Source organism: Cricetulus griseus (genome assembly GCF_003668045.3).
Source record: "Cricetulus griseus strain 17A/GY chromosome 1 unlocalized genomic scaffold, alternate assembly CriGri-PICRH-1.0 chr1_0, whole genome shotgun sequence".
NCBI lineage: Eukaryota > Metazoa > Chordata > Mammalia > Rodentia > Cricetidae > Cricetulus > Cricetulus griseus.
The window spans coordinates 128,324,732-128,345,509 of record NW_023276806.1 but is presented as its reverse complement, the minus strand read 5'-3'; the positions used below and the strand labels follow the sequence as shown (position 1 = coordinate 128,345,509).

The window sequence follows — 20,778 nt, the reverse complement described above, 5'->3', positions numbered from 1 at the left end:
CCATCATCGTTGGACATTCCCACACATCTAGAGTCAGGAAGGCATCCTGACTCTATATACAAGCTTCCTTTGTATACACAGATTCCCTTAAAGACAAAAATTGTAGGAATTCATTTATCTAAACCACAAAAATCAAGTATTATTACTTAAGTTTATTAATTTATTCTACTCAATCACACATACCAATGATTCCACAAAAATGCTCTGAAAATGTAGAATTCACATTCAAGTGAAATCTGTGAGTGAACTTTCAAAGAGTTGTATCACCCATCAGTATCAGGCTAATTTCAAATGACAGATTTTAGTTGTAAATTTTCAATACAGTAAAAAGTATTATCCTATTTTCTTTGAACTAAAATTTAAAGATGACTAAATACATCAATGTTTTAATGGAAAATTATCAAAAATACATTAAACATGCCTAGCAGAAAACAATTTTTAACTTTTGCAAATGTTGCTTTTGTCTTTTAGAGCCCCAATTAAGTGTGTAAAACAATTACAAAAAATATAAACATTTATCTGAAACACACATATTCAAATACCTTAAAGAGGCAAAAATATAGGCACAATTGTACTTAGACCAGACTTTGCATATTTAACAGATAGACCAAGTTTCTGATATGAACACAAACACTGTGCTCCTCTATGAGTGCACCACACTTTAAACCATAAAACATGATGTGATTTTTTTCACCTAGTAAGCCAGTCTTGTAGATGATTTCATTAGCAAATGATTTGCAGATATGTATTTGTGTTCAAGTCCTCTCTTTCCTGGAGTGATGTGGTCCATGCATTGAATCATTTCCTATGCATTGCTCACACTGCCAAATAAAATGAATCAACCCTAATCTTAGGGAATTTTCATATACCCACTTCCTGAATCAAAACTTAAGGAGATGATGAAAACTCTCCTGAGAATTTTGAGATTCATAACACATATCCCAAGGAAATAATACTTTTCTTGTTATCCAAAAGTATTCCCCAGGCAATCAGTATTTTTAAAAACAAAACATACTTTAGGAAACTAAACCATCTCCAGAGATTTGGATATATATATATATATATATATATATATATATATGTATATATATATATTATATATATATAGTGTCTGCTATATTAATTTTACCCGCCAGTCAAGAGAGTCTGTGAAGCTACAGCTTTGTTCCTGTTCCCCCACCACACTCTCACTGCACAGGGCTCTCACCTGAAATGTTCAGGTAAATGAGGGACAAGTTTATTTTTATAGAATTTAATTGAAGTTGGATCCTTTTAACTCCCTTTCTTTGTATATTTTTTGTTTCTTCACCAGAATCTCGAGATTTTGTTGTTCACAGATGATTTAAGAAATACGTTTTTACACACAGTTGTTTCCATTGGCAAGAAACTGGGTACATAAGTCAGGAAGAAATGAGTGAGAAGGATGTTACTAGTTCCTTGCTGAACAGGTTGTGTATTAAAACATGTCAAGCTAAAATAGTCGAGAGATTTAAAGCGTCACAAATGTTAAAACCCTCTACCAAAATACTGACAAACACTCGTTTGTAAGTTCCCTCCGTATGAAATTATGTCTTCTAAAATTTTATTTAAATGAAACCACTTCCCTTAGTACACTTCTGCTTAATCCTTCCTTTTTTATTCAGTCACTATAGATCTAAATCCATCTATACCTTGTATCCCTGACATTTAATTGCTAGTGATCCCACTATATGATTACTCTGTCTATGCTTTGTTTTTTTTACCTCTTGAAGATGGTATTAACTAATTGTGTCCATTAAGGATAAAGCTTCTTGCCAATACCATAGAGATAGTTTTAGGAACATGAAGTCTTAGAATATCATTAACTAAAGAGGACATGGTTTTTGTTTTTTACAGAAAGGCTCCATTTGCATCAATAAGAAAATAATAAGCTGTTATCAGGAGTATCTATATCATTTGACATTACAAAGGTGTATGGTTTGAAATGCTTTCTATATACCCATGTGTTCAAACCTTGGTACCCAGCTTGTGCTTCTATTTGGGGATGTTCTGGAAGCCTAAGTAGATAAGAACCCTCATCAGTTAGGACAGGTCCTTGAAGGTATGTATGCTTGGTAAATTTCTGTGTATTTCTCTACTTCCTGTCCATCATGAAACTCCTCTACCTTAAGATCCTGCCATCATGACATTGTGACCAAGTACACGAAACAGGTGATCGTGGGCTGAAATAAGTGATGATTACTTTAAGTTATTTCTGTTTGATGTTTATTCACAGCAACAAAAATCAGAGTTGATGATTGGCACCAGAGATTTGGGGTTGTTGCTGTTTGATTCTTAGAACAAAGGAGGGATAGAAAGGTAGGAAAAATCTTGAGGACAAGAGAAGGGAGAAAGAAACCTCTTACCATGGAAATTTTGACATGACCCGGCATGTCTCAGCTCCAAGCCACGACATCCATGAGGTTCTGCCTGAGTGGGGGAGTGTGGGCTTGGAACCGCCTAGCAACCCAGCGGTGATAAAGACCAAACACAGGCATCTTGTCATCTTTGGAGAGCTCTCAGTTCCATGCTGTAAAACTAGAGTCTCTTCTTTATTTACCATCTATTCGACTGTTTCTTAACCATGCTTCTATCGCTACGAGGAGACCATTTCTGTTCTTCTGTTCTCCTCTCTGCTAGATGGCTCGTCACTCTCCGACCTCACATGTTACTTACATTCCTCTCACCTCTGCCCAGGTGCAGGCCTATTCAGATGCTTCCTTCTGTAGAGATGCAAACTAGGCTATGCTAAACAATATTGGACTTGCTCGAAATTAGCTATACAATAGTGGGCCGGAACTTTCGGGTGTTCCTGTTTAGTGAAACCGGAGGCTGGACCTCAAAACATTCCATAAGGGAACTATTTTGGTCCCCCACAAAATTTACCGTAGCTTTTGACAGTATATAACCTGGAATTCTAGCATAATTAGTAAGCGTTTCAGGATTTTGTCCCTTCTTAGCCCTGTGCCCGTACTTTGCTATGAATTTCACCTAATTATAAGGAAAAGACCTGAGATAAATCCCATGTGTAACCCTACTGCCTTCTGGTTTTACTTTATCATATTATAAAGTATGCAAGGTATCTTCAGAGCTACTTCACACATCATTCTTAGCAGTCTCTTGAGATGGAAGTTGAATGTTATCAACCAAGTATGTGGCTAATGGTAAGTGACATTTGCTTGCTGTCTAAGAGAAGGTTATAACTACCATTGAGTATCTTCTATTTTCCCCAACATTTCCCTTGAGACTGCATACCTCCCAGCACAAATTTTATACTGTCTTCTGCCAGCTTCTTTCTCTTACCCCTCATGCTTAAGACTACATTTAAATATAAAAACATTTCCACTTCTGCTTTATGATACTAGCTAGTTCTAAAAGTTTTTTCAGCACTGAAGCCACGAATCTGGATTAGGTCTTAAAAGTTCCCTAAACATCTAAGGAAAATATTCCAACTAAAGAAGATGGCTATATAGAACTGTGTCCCTAGTGCCTTGCTCAACCTTGATGCATGACAATACTCTATTAAGAGGATCTGTACTGAGCAAACTGATGATTAGCACTTTCAATACTAGCCAAGATTCATGAAGAGTTTGGTTGATGTAGGGTTAGAAACTTTTCCAGCATGATATGATGGACAAGTTGAAGATAAAAGGCAGAAAGACTGTTTAAGAGTATATTGATATACTTTGACACTGCTTATTTGACACATTATTTCCAGGAAACAAATGTTATGTTCTTCCCTTGGATTTCAAGAAAAGAAGGGCTCACAGATATGGGAAATGTTGATGGCTAAAGGGAGTTTGATATTTTGTATAGTCTCACACAACTTGAGAACTGTAAGTTTAAAGATTACAACAACCTTCAGTGTTAACACAAGTGAATTATTCACAAACTCATAATTGTTTTCCAAGTAAGTGGAAAACTACTTTTACCAATCATTTCACATTATGGCTTAGTCCTGGAGTTTATTTGAGTTATTTTTAAATAACTCAAGTAGCTTAGAAAGTGAGGGGAAAATATAGGTTATGCATTGTAAGAGTAGTGACTATCTCTGACTTTCACTAAATTATTGATAATTGCTTTTGATATAAGAGAAAATAAGGTATCATAGACTCTGCTGTAAGATGCTAAGAGTTAATGTAAAGAATCAGTTTAATAGAAAATTATAGGCTCCAAAGCTACACAGAGAAACCCTGTCTCAAAAAACAAAAAAAAGAAAATTATATATTTAGAAACATTAGTAATTTTACATAGTAAAATTTGGCAACTTATAACATAAGTAAACAGATTCACAGACTAATCTGAACTATTCTGGCATAATTTTCACTTGATGTCAAGAGTTTTGAATGAGTGTTTTTATGATAGTTATAACCTATAAAGTAGAAATCTTCATGCATGAAAAGTTCTGTTGTAATTCAAAGCAAGCTCAGTAGCATTTAGATATTTGGTAGTTATTTGACATGTTGTTGTGCGTGGCCAAACAAAATCTTCGTAAAATACTACAGTTTGATGGAGACATCATGCACAAACATGGCACAAAAACTAATTTGAATATGCTTAATGTCCTAGGAATATTTCTAGATGCATAGATTTAACCTTATCACTTTAGTTTGTACAATTCATATTCATCTGTTTGGACATGGCAAATTGTACTTACTTTGAGATATATTGGGACAAAAATCCATGAAATAATTTTATATCAAAGTTCTACTAGTCCAAAATTTTCTGTATGGTCCCCAGCTAATCTTTCTGTAAATCTAATCTTAGTCACAGGTAAACATTTATAGAGCAAATATTTATTAGAGAAAATATCCATTGTTGTATTTTGAGATTATAATGTAATTATATCATTTTCCCTTCCCTCCAAAACCTCCCATACACTCTGCCCTCTCCGGGGACTCCCTTTCAAATTCATAGTTTCTTTTTTCATTAATTATTGTTAAATGCCTATGTGTATAAGCACATACATGCATACATACATACATACATACATACATACATACATACATACATACATTCCTAAAAACAACCTACTGTGTCTGTATCATGTTATTTGTATATATGTTTTTATGACTCACTGTTTGGCATTGGGTAACCAGTTTATGTGTTCTTGCTGGGGAAGATCATTTCTCCTGCTCTCAGTATTTCTGTAGATCTAAGTGCAGGGTTTAGGCCTCCTGGGCTTTCTTCCATCTACTTAAGGATATCTATCACTATGAAATTATGTTTCTTAATAATGTCAGATGTTATACCCATTAAGTCTCAGCAATATGAGCACATTTGCTTTTTAGGGAAAGTTTTTTTTTTTTCTTTTGGGTCACATTGAAACATGGCACATTTGAAAAGAAGCAGGCCAATACATTCTGCTTTTCACATGATCAATCATTAGAATGATTTCAAAAAAAACATTTGACCACTTAAATTGAGAAGAATGAACTCTGGTAGACCCTACAATGCTCAAAACTTATTTGTGATAGTCTTAAAATCTTTGGAATGTTGTAAAAGGACTGAACACTTGTTTATGCAGTAAGTGTCCCGGGTTCAGAGAGGAACTGCTACATAATTTTTAACAGTGTGCAAGAGGTTTATAAGAATTAAAAAGACAATTATTCAATTAGCTCTTTCATGTATACATTTATTTTCCACTTTTGTCATAATAAGATTATCCACAATCTTTGTGCTTTTATTCAGAAATGAACATGATAACACCCATTTTGCAAAGCTGTGAGGATAAAATTCAGACATTTCAAGTAGCCTAGCAAATCACGAGTATTGTGATAAATTCAAACACTGATTAAGAAAATTTGAATTTACATTCTTTAACATGTCATAAGCTCATATAACATAAAAGCATCTGTATAAAATATACAAGAAACTGAACCCCTGGAACAATGCAGAAGACCATGGAAATTCTGAAGTCGCTTTGTTTCTAAGAAAATTCCAAAACACATAAAAATAAAAAGGCATGTAAATATCTTTTTATATAATTTAAAGAGTACTTTATTTTTCTGTAATCAAAACTACATAAACCACATAAAATCTTACATGTTTAATATAGTGTGTCACCCATGTATAATTGGGAAAAATAAATTTAATATTTTGAGAGCAACATGGCTATTAATTTCTGTACAATGCCAACTCAACATGGTAAACTGGGATACTTCATTCCAAACATGGTAAGAGCTATAATGTAGACATAACTGGGAACACAGAAGCTGTTCAGTTAACTAAAGTGTTGTATGATTTTAAATACACACGGAAGATCTGGTTGATACACTCCACTCCTCGTGTTGACACTACAAATCAACCTGGAACACAGTTAAGCTGACACTTCATTAAGAAAAGCTCCATCTTTTTGTCATAGTCTTAAAAGCATCTTTTACTTGTTTGTTTCTAAGTGTATAAATGAAGGGATTCAACATGGGTGCAAGTGAAGTGCTGAGCAGAGCTATCCCTTTATTTAAAGCAACTCTTTCCTTTGCAGATGGCTTCACATACATGAAGATGCAGCTGCCATAAGAAATGGACACCACAGCCATGTGTGAAGAACATGTAGAAAAGGCTTTCTTTCTCTGTTGAGAAGATGGTATTCTCAGGATCGTCCTGATGATGTGTGAGTAGGAAAGGCTCACTAACACCAGTGTGACTAGGAGTGTCAAAATGGCAGAGAGAAGTGCCATCAATTCTATCACATGCGTGTCTGTGCAGGAGAGCTGAAGTACAGGGAAAACATCACAGAAAAAATGATCTACAGTGTTTGCTGCACAGAAATCAAGCTGAAGCCCCATGATGAGAGGAGGAAAAATTATAAGGAAACCAGACAACCAGGAAGCAAAGACCAGCAAGTTGCAAATTCTGCTGTTCATGATGGTCATGTAATGTAGGGGTTTGCAGATGGCCACGTAGCGGTCATAGGACATGGCAGCCAGTAGAAAAAATTCTGTTGCCCCCAAGAGAATAGTGAAAAATAGTTGTGCTGCACAGTCATTATATGAAATGGTTTTATCCCCCGTGGCCATACTAACAAGGAATTTGGGGATACAGACAGTTGTGAATGAAATTTCTAAGAATGAGAAATTCCGTAAAAAGAAATACATGGGTGTCTTGAGATGAGAATCCAGTAGCGTGAGTGTGATGATGGTTAGGTTCCCAGTAACGCTCAGCATGTATGTGAGAAAGAGAAGCACAAAAATGACCACTTGCAGTTGTAGATCTTCTGTTAATCCAAGAAGGATGAACACTGTCACCGTTGTGTGGTTCTTCATAGCTAAGTTCTGATTGCCCATAAAGGGAAAAAAAATAGAAATGAAGGAAAAAAATATGAACAAGATAAGTGAAAATCCTTTAAGCATACTAGTATTCACACTTAAATAACCCTCAATAAGTGCTATTCTCCAGTAGTAGCCTGTATAATTTTTCACATATATTTTTTTAACCTGGTGTCTCACTAAATAAGTACAAGTTTTTTGTTGTTATTCATTTTACTAAAAGTTCATAAACTTAAGTATTACATATCAATATTTTGTTCAATAGACAAAGTCATTTAGGTATAAAATTAAATATACACAAAATTAACATAATATTTAAATTTGTATTTCTGTATTATACTTGGATCCTTCTCAACATATTTATCTTACATTACATTGTTGGTGATAATGTGGTGATCCATTCCTCATTGTTCAACAAAAAAGGCTGCATTAATTACATTCTTTCTATAAACTTTGTTAATTTTTTGTGTAAGATTTAATCAGCAAACTCTTAAAGGAAACACATGGTGAACTTCATATCTTTAGCTGAGATTAAGCAGAATTTTAATAACCCCATGAAGCTTCTGAAAGCCCTGTGCTTTGTATCTTCATTACCATTTTTCTTCTGCCAGAATTCTGGCTTGTCCTGAACTTGAACTCGCTTAATTTTTTCTGTGACATCATCATATTTTTGTAATATGAATACTATGTTTTACACATTTCCTACTAGTATGGATTTTGATGACAAACCAAAATTGTAAGTAGCTCACTTACCTTGATTGTTCTTTTTTTCTGATACACATATCCTCGTAAGTAGAGAACATATTTTCATTTTCAGTGTTGTATTCATTACATAGCATGTTTTTCTGAATATTCAGGCTGCATAATACAAAATAAAACATTGGATATCTCCAGTAGTTTTGTTAGTGTCATCCATTGCTTTGCCTGCTGCTCCCCACTCATAGTATGCCTCTTCCCTTCTCTGTGTTAGTCACAATCCTCCTCAATGTTCTTTTTCACTTAGAGTACAAAGATTAAAAATTATGGTAACTTTCTGAGTAGTTTTTTTTTACTTCTTTTTTCCAGAAATGCTTGGTTATTCATGTTTATCACCTGAAGAAAAACCTACTCCAAATGCTTCTAAAATTTTTAGATAACAAATTGAATTATAATATTTTTATGTTTTGGAAATACCAGCTCTAGTGTGAAAAATTATAGATCTGGGAATTTATAATGATTACTAGATAATCTCACTTTATTACTTTTTTAACTCTGTACATTTTGGTTTCTTCATTTGGTCATTTTTTAAAAGTATATGCATACCTATATTCTAAACATATAAATATAATCCTTATTATATTTGTACACATGAGTGAGAGATTCTGAACTTCAAAGTCACAATCTATCTTAAAGATCAAATACATAGAAAAACTTCATTCTGTGAAATGAGTTATATATGGTGGTAAAGTTCAGAAATTGTCTACACTCGAGTGGAAAATGACACATCTAGTACAAATTGACTTTTATATAGAAAAGATACAAAATTGAGTGAGAAAGGAAGAGGGGTGGATCTGGGAAGAGCTTGGGAAGTGAAAGTGAATATGATCAAATCTTATCATATGAAATCCTCAAAGAACTATTAAAAATACATCAAAAAGAGCATTTGACTTCTTTTTAGTCCCAATTAGTGTATCCGTCTATCAATATGTGTGTGAGAAAGGAAAGTAGTCAAAAGTCTGAAAACAGCAAGATTTGGCAAGGTTACAAAGTAACCCCTCCCCTCCCTGCCCCTTCTTTGTCTCTCTCTTTATATTTCACTGAATATGACAACTTTGGGAAAACTCCTCATGCCTATCACAGACAAAGAGTAACACATATTTTGACTTAGAAGTTGCACTCCTGTCATACTGTCAATGGCAATGAATACTAATGTCTACCAGCAGCCATGGACAAAACAATCTTTTAGACTAATGTAACATTTCACCAATAAAAGAACTGTGTCTCAGTCCTAACTAGCATTATGATATAAAAGCAAGAATGAACAATTTACTTCTATCAACAACTATATCACACAAGGAACACTCAGCCTTTCATTAAGATCGTTCTACTTCTATGCTGCTTCCAAAGCCACATACTAGTGTAGTCAATAGCAGGTAGAGGTTTAAGGCAACCAGAGAGAATTCAGACTGAAGGAAGACCGGAACTTATCCATGACATACCAGACAAAAGGGATATTAGTTAATGTACAACGATAATGCATGTGCTTCTATTTTTGCGTGATCTTTTCACTTTTATTTTCTTAAAGAAAAATGAGATAATTTTATTTGTGTCTGGAATTTAGCTTAAATGTGAATTTAAATAATAAAGAGCTATTATTATAAACTATTTAGCAGCATTAGTGTGCGTCTTAATTCTATAACAAAGTATTTGCCAGTTGACAGTAAAATAGTAGTAAATATCACCTTGTCCTCTGTGTATTGGTGGCTGGTTAGGAAATTCAACGGTAAGATAAGAGATCCTTTTAGAATATGAAACTGTGTGGAAATTTAAACTTATTTAATTAGTATAACTGCTTGATAAATATGAAATAAAGCTTCTCAAACTCACAATGAGCTTTTTACCCTGCCATATTTTTAACATTTACAACCATCATGAATAATGGAAGCATAGGAATTACAATTATCAGGTGAAAAGCATTCATCTAAAAACAGTTGTATTTATGCTGTGATGAGTATCTATCAGAAACATGGTTGATTAAAAATTAAGTATCAGGTCTCATAGTGCAATTGATGTCTATAGTATAACTTTAAAAAGTATACATGCACATTATAAAAATCAATTCCAGTCTTACATTATGCTATTTTAATAAATATAACTAATTTTCTTTTACTTGGTTTGTAACTACTTAACAAGACTAAAATGAAGCCATATTTTCCAAACCTTAGTGGTTTCTGTGATAATTTTATTTTCAATCATCTTTTTATGTAAATCCCAGAATAGAGGAATTTTCTGAGTGTTTCATATCCAGTGTATTGTACATTGCTTTAGCACATATTCCTGTCTTGACTTCTAATCCAGAATTGCCACAGTATCAGATATACACATTTTCAGTACAAAGGTTTCAGCATGACAGAGTCTCTGTAGTGCAAGTTCACCTTGCCAGTGAACTTGTATTAGTGGCCATACCCTAGTCTCATTGACTCTCACCTTGCATGATTTCTTGTTGAAGAAGAATTTCTTCCACACCATGGAGGCAGAGGCAGGTGAATCTCTGTGAGTTCGAGGCCAGCCTGGTCTCCAGAGCAAGTGCCAGGATAGGGTACAAAGCTACACAGAGAAACCCTGTCTCAAAAAAACAAAAAAAAAAAAGAAAGAAAGAAAAAGTAAAGAAAAGAATTTCTTTTAAAACCTGGGGCATAAACTACTTGATTATTCATAAAATATATTTTATTTAGATGGAAAAGAAGTTAACAGAAATTTTATACTTCCTTCTTTCTAGCCAATATGATGGGCATTAGCTTGTTTGGTAGATTTTAAGATTACAGGAACTGTAATCCTTTTGTACACTGAATCACCTGTCTCAAGAGGCTTCAAAGGTTTAAAAATTAACATGAGAAGAAAGAAATTCCCTGGAGGCTGTTGTTCTAGCATGTTAAATATATTAAAAGTTTTATTGAGGGAAGGAGGCTTATAATCCATAATCATGTTTGAGTACTTTATGTTATAAACATAACTTAAGCCCTCTTACATTTCCCCACAAACATATTTCAAACCAGAAAAATGAAATATAATAATGAATAGTGTGGAAATACAAAAAGGCATTACTGAAACTTTGAGTTATGATACATTGAACCAACAGCTATTGTATCTCGATAGTTAAGCCTTTGAGGTAACCCCAATGACTTAGGGAATCAGATGTGATATCTAGAAAACCAAGGCATGTCAGCACTGACAATGAAAAATGAGAGTGGCTACCCTAATAGTTATCAGAGAGCTTTTATCCAGTAACTGATGGAAGCAGATGCAGTGATCCACAGGCAAGCCCTGGGCCAAGCTCCAGGAGTCCTCCTGAAGAAAGGGAGGAGGGATTGGAGGAGCCAGGAGCAGCTGGGTCATGATGGAGGAACCCACAGGGACAGTTGACCTGAGCTCATGGGAGCACATGGGCTCTGGACCAACAGTTAGGGAGCCACCATGGGACTGACCTAGGCCCTCTGCATGCATATGATAGTAGTATAGCTTTGTCTGTTTGTAAGGCTCCTAGCAGTGAGACCAGGACCTGTCCCTGGCACTTAGCTGGCTTTTGTAAATTTGTTCCCCATGCTGGATTACCTTCCAGCCATGACACAAGGGGAGGATTTTGGTCCTGCCTCAACTTGATGTGCCATGCTTTGTTCAAGCCCATGAGAGGCCTGTCCCTTTCTGAATGGAGACAGAGGAGAGTGGATGGGGAGGGTAGGTAGATGGGAAGCAGGGAGGGAGAGGGAGGGAGAAGGGGAGGGAGGAGAAATTGCAGGAGGGGAAACTGTATTCCCTATGGAAAATAAATGAAAGAAATGTTATTTAAATAAAATCAAACAAAACAAATAAATAAAAAACAGTAGCTAAGGATAAACTGGGATCATCCAGCAGCTGATGGAAGAAGAAGCAGACACTCACAGCTAAACACTGAGCTGAACTGAAATCCAGTGCAGAGAGGGACGAGTGATGAGCAAAGGGGTCCAGACCAGGCTGGTGAAACCCACAGAAATAGCTGACCTGAACAAGGGGGAACTCTTGCTCCCCAGTCTGATAGCTGGGAAACCAGTATGGGATTGATCCAGACCCCAAGAATGTGGGTGTCAGTGAAGAGGCCTCAGAAATCTATGCAGCCTCTTGTAGTAGATCAATACTTACGGCTAGCATAGGAACGAACTTTGGGAGCCCATTTCACATAGAGGGATACTCCCTCAGCCTAGACACACGGGGGAGGGCCTAGGCCCTTCTGCAAAGAATATGACAGACTCTGAAAGACCCCCCCCATGGAAGACCTCACTCTCCCAGGGGAGCAGAAAGGGTATGGAATAGGTCCGATGTTATAGGGGTGGGGACGGGCAGTGGAAGAAGGGAAGGAGAGGGAACTGGGATTGACATGTAAAGCAATCTTGTTTCTTATTTTAATTAAAAAATGGAGAAAAGAGAAAAAATGATGAACTGGGATTTACATGTGAAAGAAGCTTTTTTTTTCTCCTCCTCCTCCTCCTCCTCCTCCTCCTCCTCCTCCTCCTCCTCCTTCCTCCTCCTTCTTCTTCTTCTTCTTTTTTTTTGGTTTTTCAGACAGGGTTTCTCTGTGTAGCTTTGGAGCCTATCCTGGCACTTGCTCTGGAGACCAGGCTGGCCTTGAACTCACAGAGATCCGCCTGCCTCTGCCTCCCGAGTGCTGGGATTAAAGGTGTGTGCCACCAACGCCCGGCTAGGAAGCTTGTTTCTAATTTAAAATTGGTCCAATTACAATTATAAAAATAAAAAAGATGGCACTGTCCATTGAGCAGCAATTCCATAATGTCACCAATGTATGAAATAAATCACAACTCTTCCTTAACTTCACATAAACAACCAGTACCTAAATGGGTTAGGAGTGTAGTTCAGTTGCAGATCTCTTGCACCATGAAGCAGGCTGGATTTGACACCCAGTACTAAAAAAAAAATTTTGGAAAAGAACAAAAATTAATGAAATACATTTATCTACCTCTGGAAGCATTTGACGAAGCAACGAAATGAAGTATGTTTTGTTAATTAAATTTGCTCTTGATAATTTCATGCATGCATATAATATATGTTGATTATTCTCATCTCTATCCTGTCTTCCTCCCTCCCACCCCTGTCTACTCTTCTTCCTCCATATAAATCTGTTTCTTACATGTTTGACATGTTTTGTGGTCAGTATGACTATGGGCTTGGAACCTGGTGGCCTTAGAAGTGAGTATGTAACTAAAGAAAATGGCACTCCTCTGTCACAGTTTATCAATAGATACCGGTTCAGATGTAATGGGTAGGAATTCATGAGCCTCTTCCCCATCTGTGACTGAATGTTGACATTTAAATATCTTACATTAAGTATAACACTCCAAATTTCATATCAGAACATAGCTCTCATTTCACAGCCAAATAAAATGTTCTTCAATTTCTTTTTGGTACATGTCCCTAACTTACAAATAGTGAATATGTACCACTCAGAAGATCATGCATAACATTAAGTAATTATGCATGGGAAAGATGACTAAATATAATAATCCAAAATATCATTTATGTATATTGTTACCATTAGACATGTACATTTTCCAGTTTAAAAAGGCAAAATTTCATGAATTATCAATGAAAATTGGAAGCCCTTTGCTCCATCCCTTATCAAACAATAAATCCTGCTACTGAAGAATTCACCATTAGTAGTCATCATTCCTTTGTGCCCATCACACTTCTTATAGGATATATTAAGTTTACATATCAATTCCTGGCTTTGGATATATGAGATGAGAAATGGATATTATCATCCTTTTGGTCTCCTATAGAGTATTTCTTCCCTGTTCAAATATATTGCTTTGTTGATAGTTACCTACTTATCAATTTGTCATCTTTAAAACGGAATTATTAATTCTTGAGATTTTGTCAATGTACGTGATCACAATCACCCACAAACTCCTCTTAGATCCAGCCCACTTTCTACTCTCTTCCCCAAAATTCATGTTCTCTTTTTATTTAAAGTAATTTTTCAAGTCTAATTTGTTTTGCCCATATTATCTGGGGGGGGGGGCAACCACTGTACTATGGTGGACCGTCGCGTCCACCCTTGACCAGCAAGAACGACGCAACACCAAGGAATCTTCTTCACAGTTTAATCGGGAACTTGATTTACAGTGAATGGCGGCCCCAGGTAGAGGAAGACGGGGCCTGATATAGTCTACATCTACCAATCACCTAACCCTACGTGGTGTGCCAGAATAGGTTGTCTCCAAGCAGAATTAAGAGGATACATGGCCTTTACCAAATTAGGAGTTGTTTACCACAGAGAGCACTCGCCGTTGGGCTGGCGGAAGGTGGAAACTGGCGCCATCTTTTGGGCGCGGTACTTTGCAGCTTAATCAGGATGGTATGAGGGGTTCATGAGTCCCTCTCTGCTCCCCAGAAGAAGGTTAACTGACTTGATCTTTAACTGTGTAAGAAAACACTGTGAGTTCATGAGTGCAGTAGCCCTGTCATGTCCAGAAGACACTGTTTTGAACTATGCTGATTCTTCTTAACTTCTGGCTCTTGTAATCTGTCTCTGTCTCTGTCTCTGTCTCTGTCTCTGTCTCTGTCTCTCTCTCTCTCTCTCTCTCTCTCTCTCTCTCTCTATATATATATATATATATATATATATATATCACAGTTCTCCCTCCCTCCTCCTTCCCCTAACCCACCCCATCCACTCCTCAAAAAGGGTAAGGCTTCCCATGGGGAGTTAACAAAGCCTGGCACATTCAGTTGAGGCAGGACCAACACCCCCACCATCAAGACTGAGCAAGGCATCCCACCATATAGAATGGCCTTCAAATAGCCAACTCATGCATGCACTAGGGATAGATCCTGGTCCCACTGCCAGGGGTTCCACAAATAGACCAGGCTACAAAACTTGCCCACATGCAGAGGGCCTGGTTTGGTCCCTTGCAGGATCCCTGTTGTTTTTCTTTTTCTTTTTAAATTTCATTTTACATTCCAACCACAGTTCTCCCTCCCTCACATCCTCCTTCTCTCTGTCTGCCTCCCTCCAGCCCACCCCCAGTCCACTCCTCCCAACAATTAAGGGCTCCCATGAGGAGTCAACATAATCCAGCACAATAGGTCCCATGTCCTGTGATCAGTGTGTGTGTGTGTGTGTGTGTGTGTGTGTGTGTGTGTGTGTGTGTGTGTATTTTCAGAAATAGGGTCTCATTTTCAAGTTCTGACGGATAATCAAGAGATCAAGAGCAATTGCAATCAGGCAAATACAAATTCAAACTATTTTGAGATTTCATCTTACCTCAGTGAGAATGACTAAGATCCAAAAACTGAATAAGTACTGGCAAGAATGTGGGGTATATGAGAGGATTCCATAAACCTCTCATACATGGGAATGCAAACTGATGTAACCACTATGGAAATCAGTGTGGCAGTTCTTCAGAAGACTAAAAATAAATCTATCATATTATTCAACTACACCACTCCTGGGCTTATACCCAAGGAATCCCATTTCCTAATACAGAGACAAATTTTCATCAATGTTTATAATGCTTTGGTCACAGTAGCTAACACAAAAACAGCCCAGATGTCCAGAAACTGATAAGTGAGTGATGAAATATGTACCTATATGTAATGCAATTTTATTAATCTGTGAAGAAAAATGAAATTCCAGGTAAATGGGTAGAGCCATAAAACATTATATTGAATAAAGTGACCCAGATCCAGAAAGACAAATCTCTAATGCCCTCACTCATATGTCAATCTTAGCTTCAAATGTTTAGATTTGTGTGTTTAGTTTAGAGTTATTGCATAATCCAGAGAACCTGAAAGTAGAAACTGTTGGGAAAGAGGAAGAAAGATCTCAAAGAAGAGGGGATACTAGAACACAGGTGACATGATGTGGAAGGAGGTTTATGTGGGGAGATGTTTGGAAAGATAAGGCAGAGGAGGATTTTTGTGGTAAGAGGGTTAACACCAAGGATGTTTGAAAAAGCTTTCTGAATATATGTATTCATATAAAAGTTGGAGTTAGATTACATAGAGGATTATGTTCATTATAGAGGCCAAAGGCTGCCAAATAAAATAGCCAGTATCAGGATTGGGATACTTCTCATCAAATTATTGATAAAAAGCTGTCCCAGAGACTTCACCAAATAATGTTAGCTGTTACCATTGTTCCTACATATCTTCCAACAAGCACTAGGCTTTTCAACATCATTTTGTAAAACACTATAATTGCTCCATCCCACAGCTTTTGCTCGTTCATCAAAGAACTATTAAATTGTATTTCTGACTTTTTTGATTATGGTTTCATTGATCTACGTGCAAAACCTCAGGTTATCAGTTGCTGAGACTTATGTTTTATGAGTCTTCCAACTTTTCCCATTTAGAATTTTGTGTGCTATCCTAGATATTCTGTCTTTCCATATAAATGTTAGAATGAGCTTGTTGATATTCTGAAAATACCACAATAAGATTAGAGCCCATTTTGAAATTATGTATTAACTTTAGCAGAACTGGAATCATAAAAATATTAAATCTTTCTATATAGGAGCATGGACTAGATCTTTATTTCTTTGCTTTTAAAATAGATTATCTATGCTTTTATAATATTTGTATTAATTTAGTGACTTTTTCTCAACTACTGGATCATCTTCATTATTTCCAACATTGTTTTTAAGGACTTCTTTACTGAACTTCAAATATGCGGTAACATTTAGATATGTGATGGTCCTGGCCTTAAAGCTCACAAAGTTCTCCAAATTCCAAGTGATAACTAGTCGAATTGTGTTTTGAGCATTACACAAGATTTGAAGCTTAATTCTGATGTAAGTACCCAAACAGTCAAATTCTACATCTACAGTTCAAGGATATTGCTGGAGATCTATAGCCTGAATTCATCTTTAGACAGATAAAAAAATAATAAAAATGATTTTATTTTATGCATTTTCATTGTAATTCAGTGTATCTTCAGCATTTTATTCTCTGTGCTGGAGGACCCAGAAATTCTGCACGTACATTACATCTCCCTCCTCCTCTCCCCATTTTTCCTCATATAGAAGTCTTCTTGTTTCACTCAAAAGTAGCTAATAACTACAAGTGATTTCTAATCAATTTGGTGTATCAGTTCATATAAACTGTTGTTTCCAGATACATATGTATTGCAATTCTTATTAATAGATGACTCCAGGGCCAGTCTGTCATTTCTGTTTGATGAGAAAGTGTTGCTGTGTATTTTCCAGCTATATGATAGGGTCGAATTGGGCAGATAACACCCAGTTCGTTTGGAGCATCTAAATTCACCTGGTAAAGAAGTCAAACATTCATTACCATCCAGACCCAATAACAACCTCAAACCAATTTTCAAAACAGGGTAGATGTCCACATAGGATGGCATAGCTTTGCTCAAAATCCTAATGCATACCCTATTATTACTAAAGGAAAGTCTATAAGCAGCATGCCTATGTGCTAGAACTATTACCTGCCTTAAATATCCAATGTGTGTACAAAATTGATATTCAATGTTTATAGGCTTCAATAAAAGTTATTTTTTTAAACATCTCTAGGCCTTAGGTTTCTCATGTGTAGATTTAAAGAATTGGTGTAGAAACATTTATGAACTATTAAGACATCTAGCATCCCTGCTGTAAACCTGTCCTGTTATTTATTAAATATCCTTATAGGGAAAACATGTTCAAAAATGACACCTTTTACTTGTGATAAAACGTCATGAGTTAAAACACCATGAGTCATTTCATTTCATTTCATAGTTTCTTGGATGTTAATAAAAACAATGGCCAGGATAATGTGGTAAACTTTGGGGAGCCTCTTTTGAGGGTGTTACCCTGCCTGGGGAGTGGAGGGGGGATGGCTAGGGGCAGATGGGATGTTGGGGGGGGAGGGAGAGGGAGAAGGGATTGACATGTGAAGGAAGCTTGTTCCTAATTTGAACTAATAAAATAAAAAAAATAAAAAAAAACAATGGCCAGGAAAAACAACTAAAAAAATTGCTGGAAGTCATATTACTAACTTCTTTAATTCCTCCACCTTTTTAATGAATTGTCTCAAGGGGTGTAATCTGTGTATAAATCATAATTTATATCAGTATTAACATATCACACAATTTTCTCTTCTCTAGAACATCCTTAGTGCAACTACCAATCATACTTATGTCCTATTAACTGGTTTTGTGTGGGACTTATTTAAATTTGAATTTGAATATAGAAAATAAAACCAGCAACATGTTACTTAGGCTATTGTTAACACCCCAAATTTATTAGTATATGAATTTAATTATTACAAGTATAGATACATTCATAATCATGTAGTAATGAACAAAACTTATTAAAATAACAAGTCATGTCTCAATCCTAACCTTACTTCAAGTATTTCCTTTTAAAGTGAAATCTTGGGATGGAAAGATGGTTCAATATTTAAGAGAACTGGCTGCTCTTGCAGAGGACTGGGGTTCAGTTTCCAGCACCCACTTGACAGCTCACAAACCATCTCTTATTCCAGTTCCAGGGACTCTGATGTCTTCTTCTGGCCTCAATGTACACCAAGTATGCAAGTGTTGTGCAGAAATATATGTGGGGGTCTCTGTGACCATTAATGCCAGAAGAATAACAGTCCACACTAGACAAAGAGGCAGCTGGTTCAACATGACTCAGTAACCACTGTAGGTTCAATCTTTGAGAGTCTGACCTTGAGTAGTTTACTTTAGTTATATTTAAACAAAGTGAAAATTGGAAAAAAAGTTTCTTTGTGATTATTACCTGAATCCTTTGTGCACAAAAAGCTTAAGGCATGATTATATTTCAACTCTTCGTAAAACACAAGTCGCATCTTTCACATAGATTCTATAGATTAACTGAGGAAACAGGCTCAAGATAAACAAGCTCATGATAAGAAACTGTGGAAGTATAGGGCTATAGACTGATTTAAAAAAAAACAACATGCTCAAGATAAGAGTCTGGGAAAGCCAGCATGGCCTGGCCCCACAGAGTGCTTAAAGATCACCAAGCTATTAACCACATCTATCTCCAGCCTTCTGGGCAGAAAACAGGCTATACATCTATCCTTTGAATAGACAAGCATGTGTGCTTAACATTCTCAGTTTTTCTACTGCTTGTGTGTGAGCACAAGGACCTACATGCCTCCTATACATATGTACAGAAAAGCACCCATGTACATGAATAATAATAATTAAAAATTTTAAGTGAAATATAAATAAAACAATAGCAATGAAGAGTTAGAGGATACAAAGGAACACATCTTGATAGAAGAAAAAGTGATTTAATTTAATGAATTAGTGGAGTAGGAGATACATTTTATATGTAAAATTGTAATGTCCTAAACTTTTATTATCTTAGTACTAAGCCTCAAATAGTTTTACTTTTTTGAGAAATTTATCATCTTGCTTAGCATATCTTTGAAGGCTATTTTCACTTGCTTGTTTCTGAGAGTGTATATGAATGGGTTTAACAGAGGAGCAACAGAGGTATTTAAAACAGCTACTCTCTTATTAAAATTTGCTGCGTCTTTAACAGAAGGATTTATATACATGAAAATACAGCTTCCATAAGAAAGTGAGACAACTATCATGTGAGAGGAACATGTAGAAAAAGCTTTCTTTCTCTGTTGAGCAGAGGGGATCCTCAAAACGGTCCTGATGATGTGTGTGTAGGAGAGAATCACCAGCAACAGGGTGAAAATGAGGGTCACGGTAGCCAGGAGGAACTGGATCACTTCTATGAAGTATGTGTCTGAGCAGGATAAGTGCAGCAATATAGTGTAGTCACAGCAATAGTGATTGATGATATTGGATGCACAGAAAGGCAACTGGAGAGTCATTGCATGTGGCACAACAACAGTTATAAAACCAGAGAACCAGGAACTTAAGACTAGTTGAAGACAAAGTCTCCTGCTCATGACAGTTGTGTAATGCAGGGGTCTGCAAATGGCAGCATAGCGGTCATAGGACATAGCAGCTAAGAGGTAAAATTCGGTTGCTCCCAGAAGGATCGCAAAAAAATACTGTGTGAAGCAACCAGCAAAGGAAATAGTCTTGTCTCCAGTTCCAATATTGACTAGCATTTTGGGAACAAAGACAGAGGTAAAAGATATCTCCAAAAATGCAAAATTTCGGAGGAAAAAATACATAGGTGTCTGAAGGCGGTGATCCAGCAGGGTCAAGAGAATGATGGCTGAGTTTCCTGTGACGCTTAAGATATAAGTTAGGAGCAGGGAAAGAAAAAGCACAGCTTGAAGGTTGACATCATTTGTTAATCCAAGAAGAATGAACTCTGTCACCGATGTGAGGTTTGCCATCTTTAGGCAACTTTAGGCAAATCAAAATAGAGAATAACAATGACAAATGTTGAAATGAAAGTGAATTTGGTTTCAATATAAAATCAGATCCACAACCAAAAACAAATGTCTTAAACTCTGAATTTTTTTCCATATTTTGTTTTGAAAGTTAACTACACTAGAACGATAGAAGACCCTTGATGTATTGACTTTAGAACATTGAGAGTCCTCATACTTAGGGACTGGCTGTTATTTCTTCTAAATTATATCAACACGTGTTTTCTTGGTAGCTTATGCTTCCTTTCTTATTTTCTGTTCTGACTTTTCTCTCTGGAGTGATTAGCAGCTGTCACATTTTCATAGATTTCTAAAGAAATATGCATGTATGTATGTGATATAAAAGTAGAAGGGGATTAGTTGGGAAAATGAAAGTGACTCAGGAAGGCGAAAGGGTGTGAAATATTTAAAA

At 36.2% G+C, this 20,778-nt stretch overlaps 2 protein-coding genes across 2 annotated transcripts; both read right to left on the bottom strand.

Annotated features, from left to right (window-relative positions):
- Positions 1-6,321: 6,321 nt before the first annotated feature.
- Positions 6,322-7,304, bottom strand: LOC100755803 (olfactory receptor 6C74). The gene is given in 2 exon segments (XM_027391890.1): positions 6,322-6,377; positions 6,380-7,304. Coding segments are annotated over 2 exon segments (981 nt in total).
- Positions 7,305-19,391: 12,087 nt separating this feature from the next.
- LOC100753162 (olfactory receptor 2AP1-like) lies at positions 19,392-20,330 on the bottom strand. Its single transcript, XM_027391834.1, has one exon. It carries the CDS (start codon positions 20,328-20,330, stop codon positions 19,392-19,394), a length of 939 nt encoding a protein of 312 aa, XP_027247635.1.
- Positions 20,331-20,778: the final 448 nt, after the last annotated feature.

What these genes read in the sequence shown, in the direction of transcription:
- LOC100753162 (XM_027391834.1), bottom strand. Translation starts at nt 20,330, where the DNA reads ATGGCAAACCTCACATCGGTGACAGAGTTCATTCTTCTTGGATTAACA.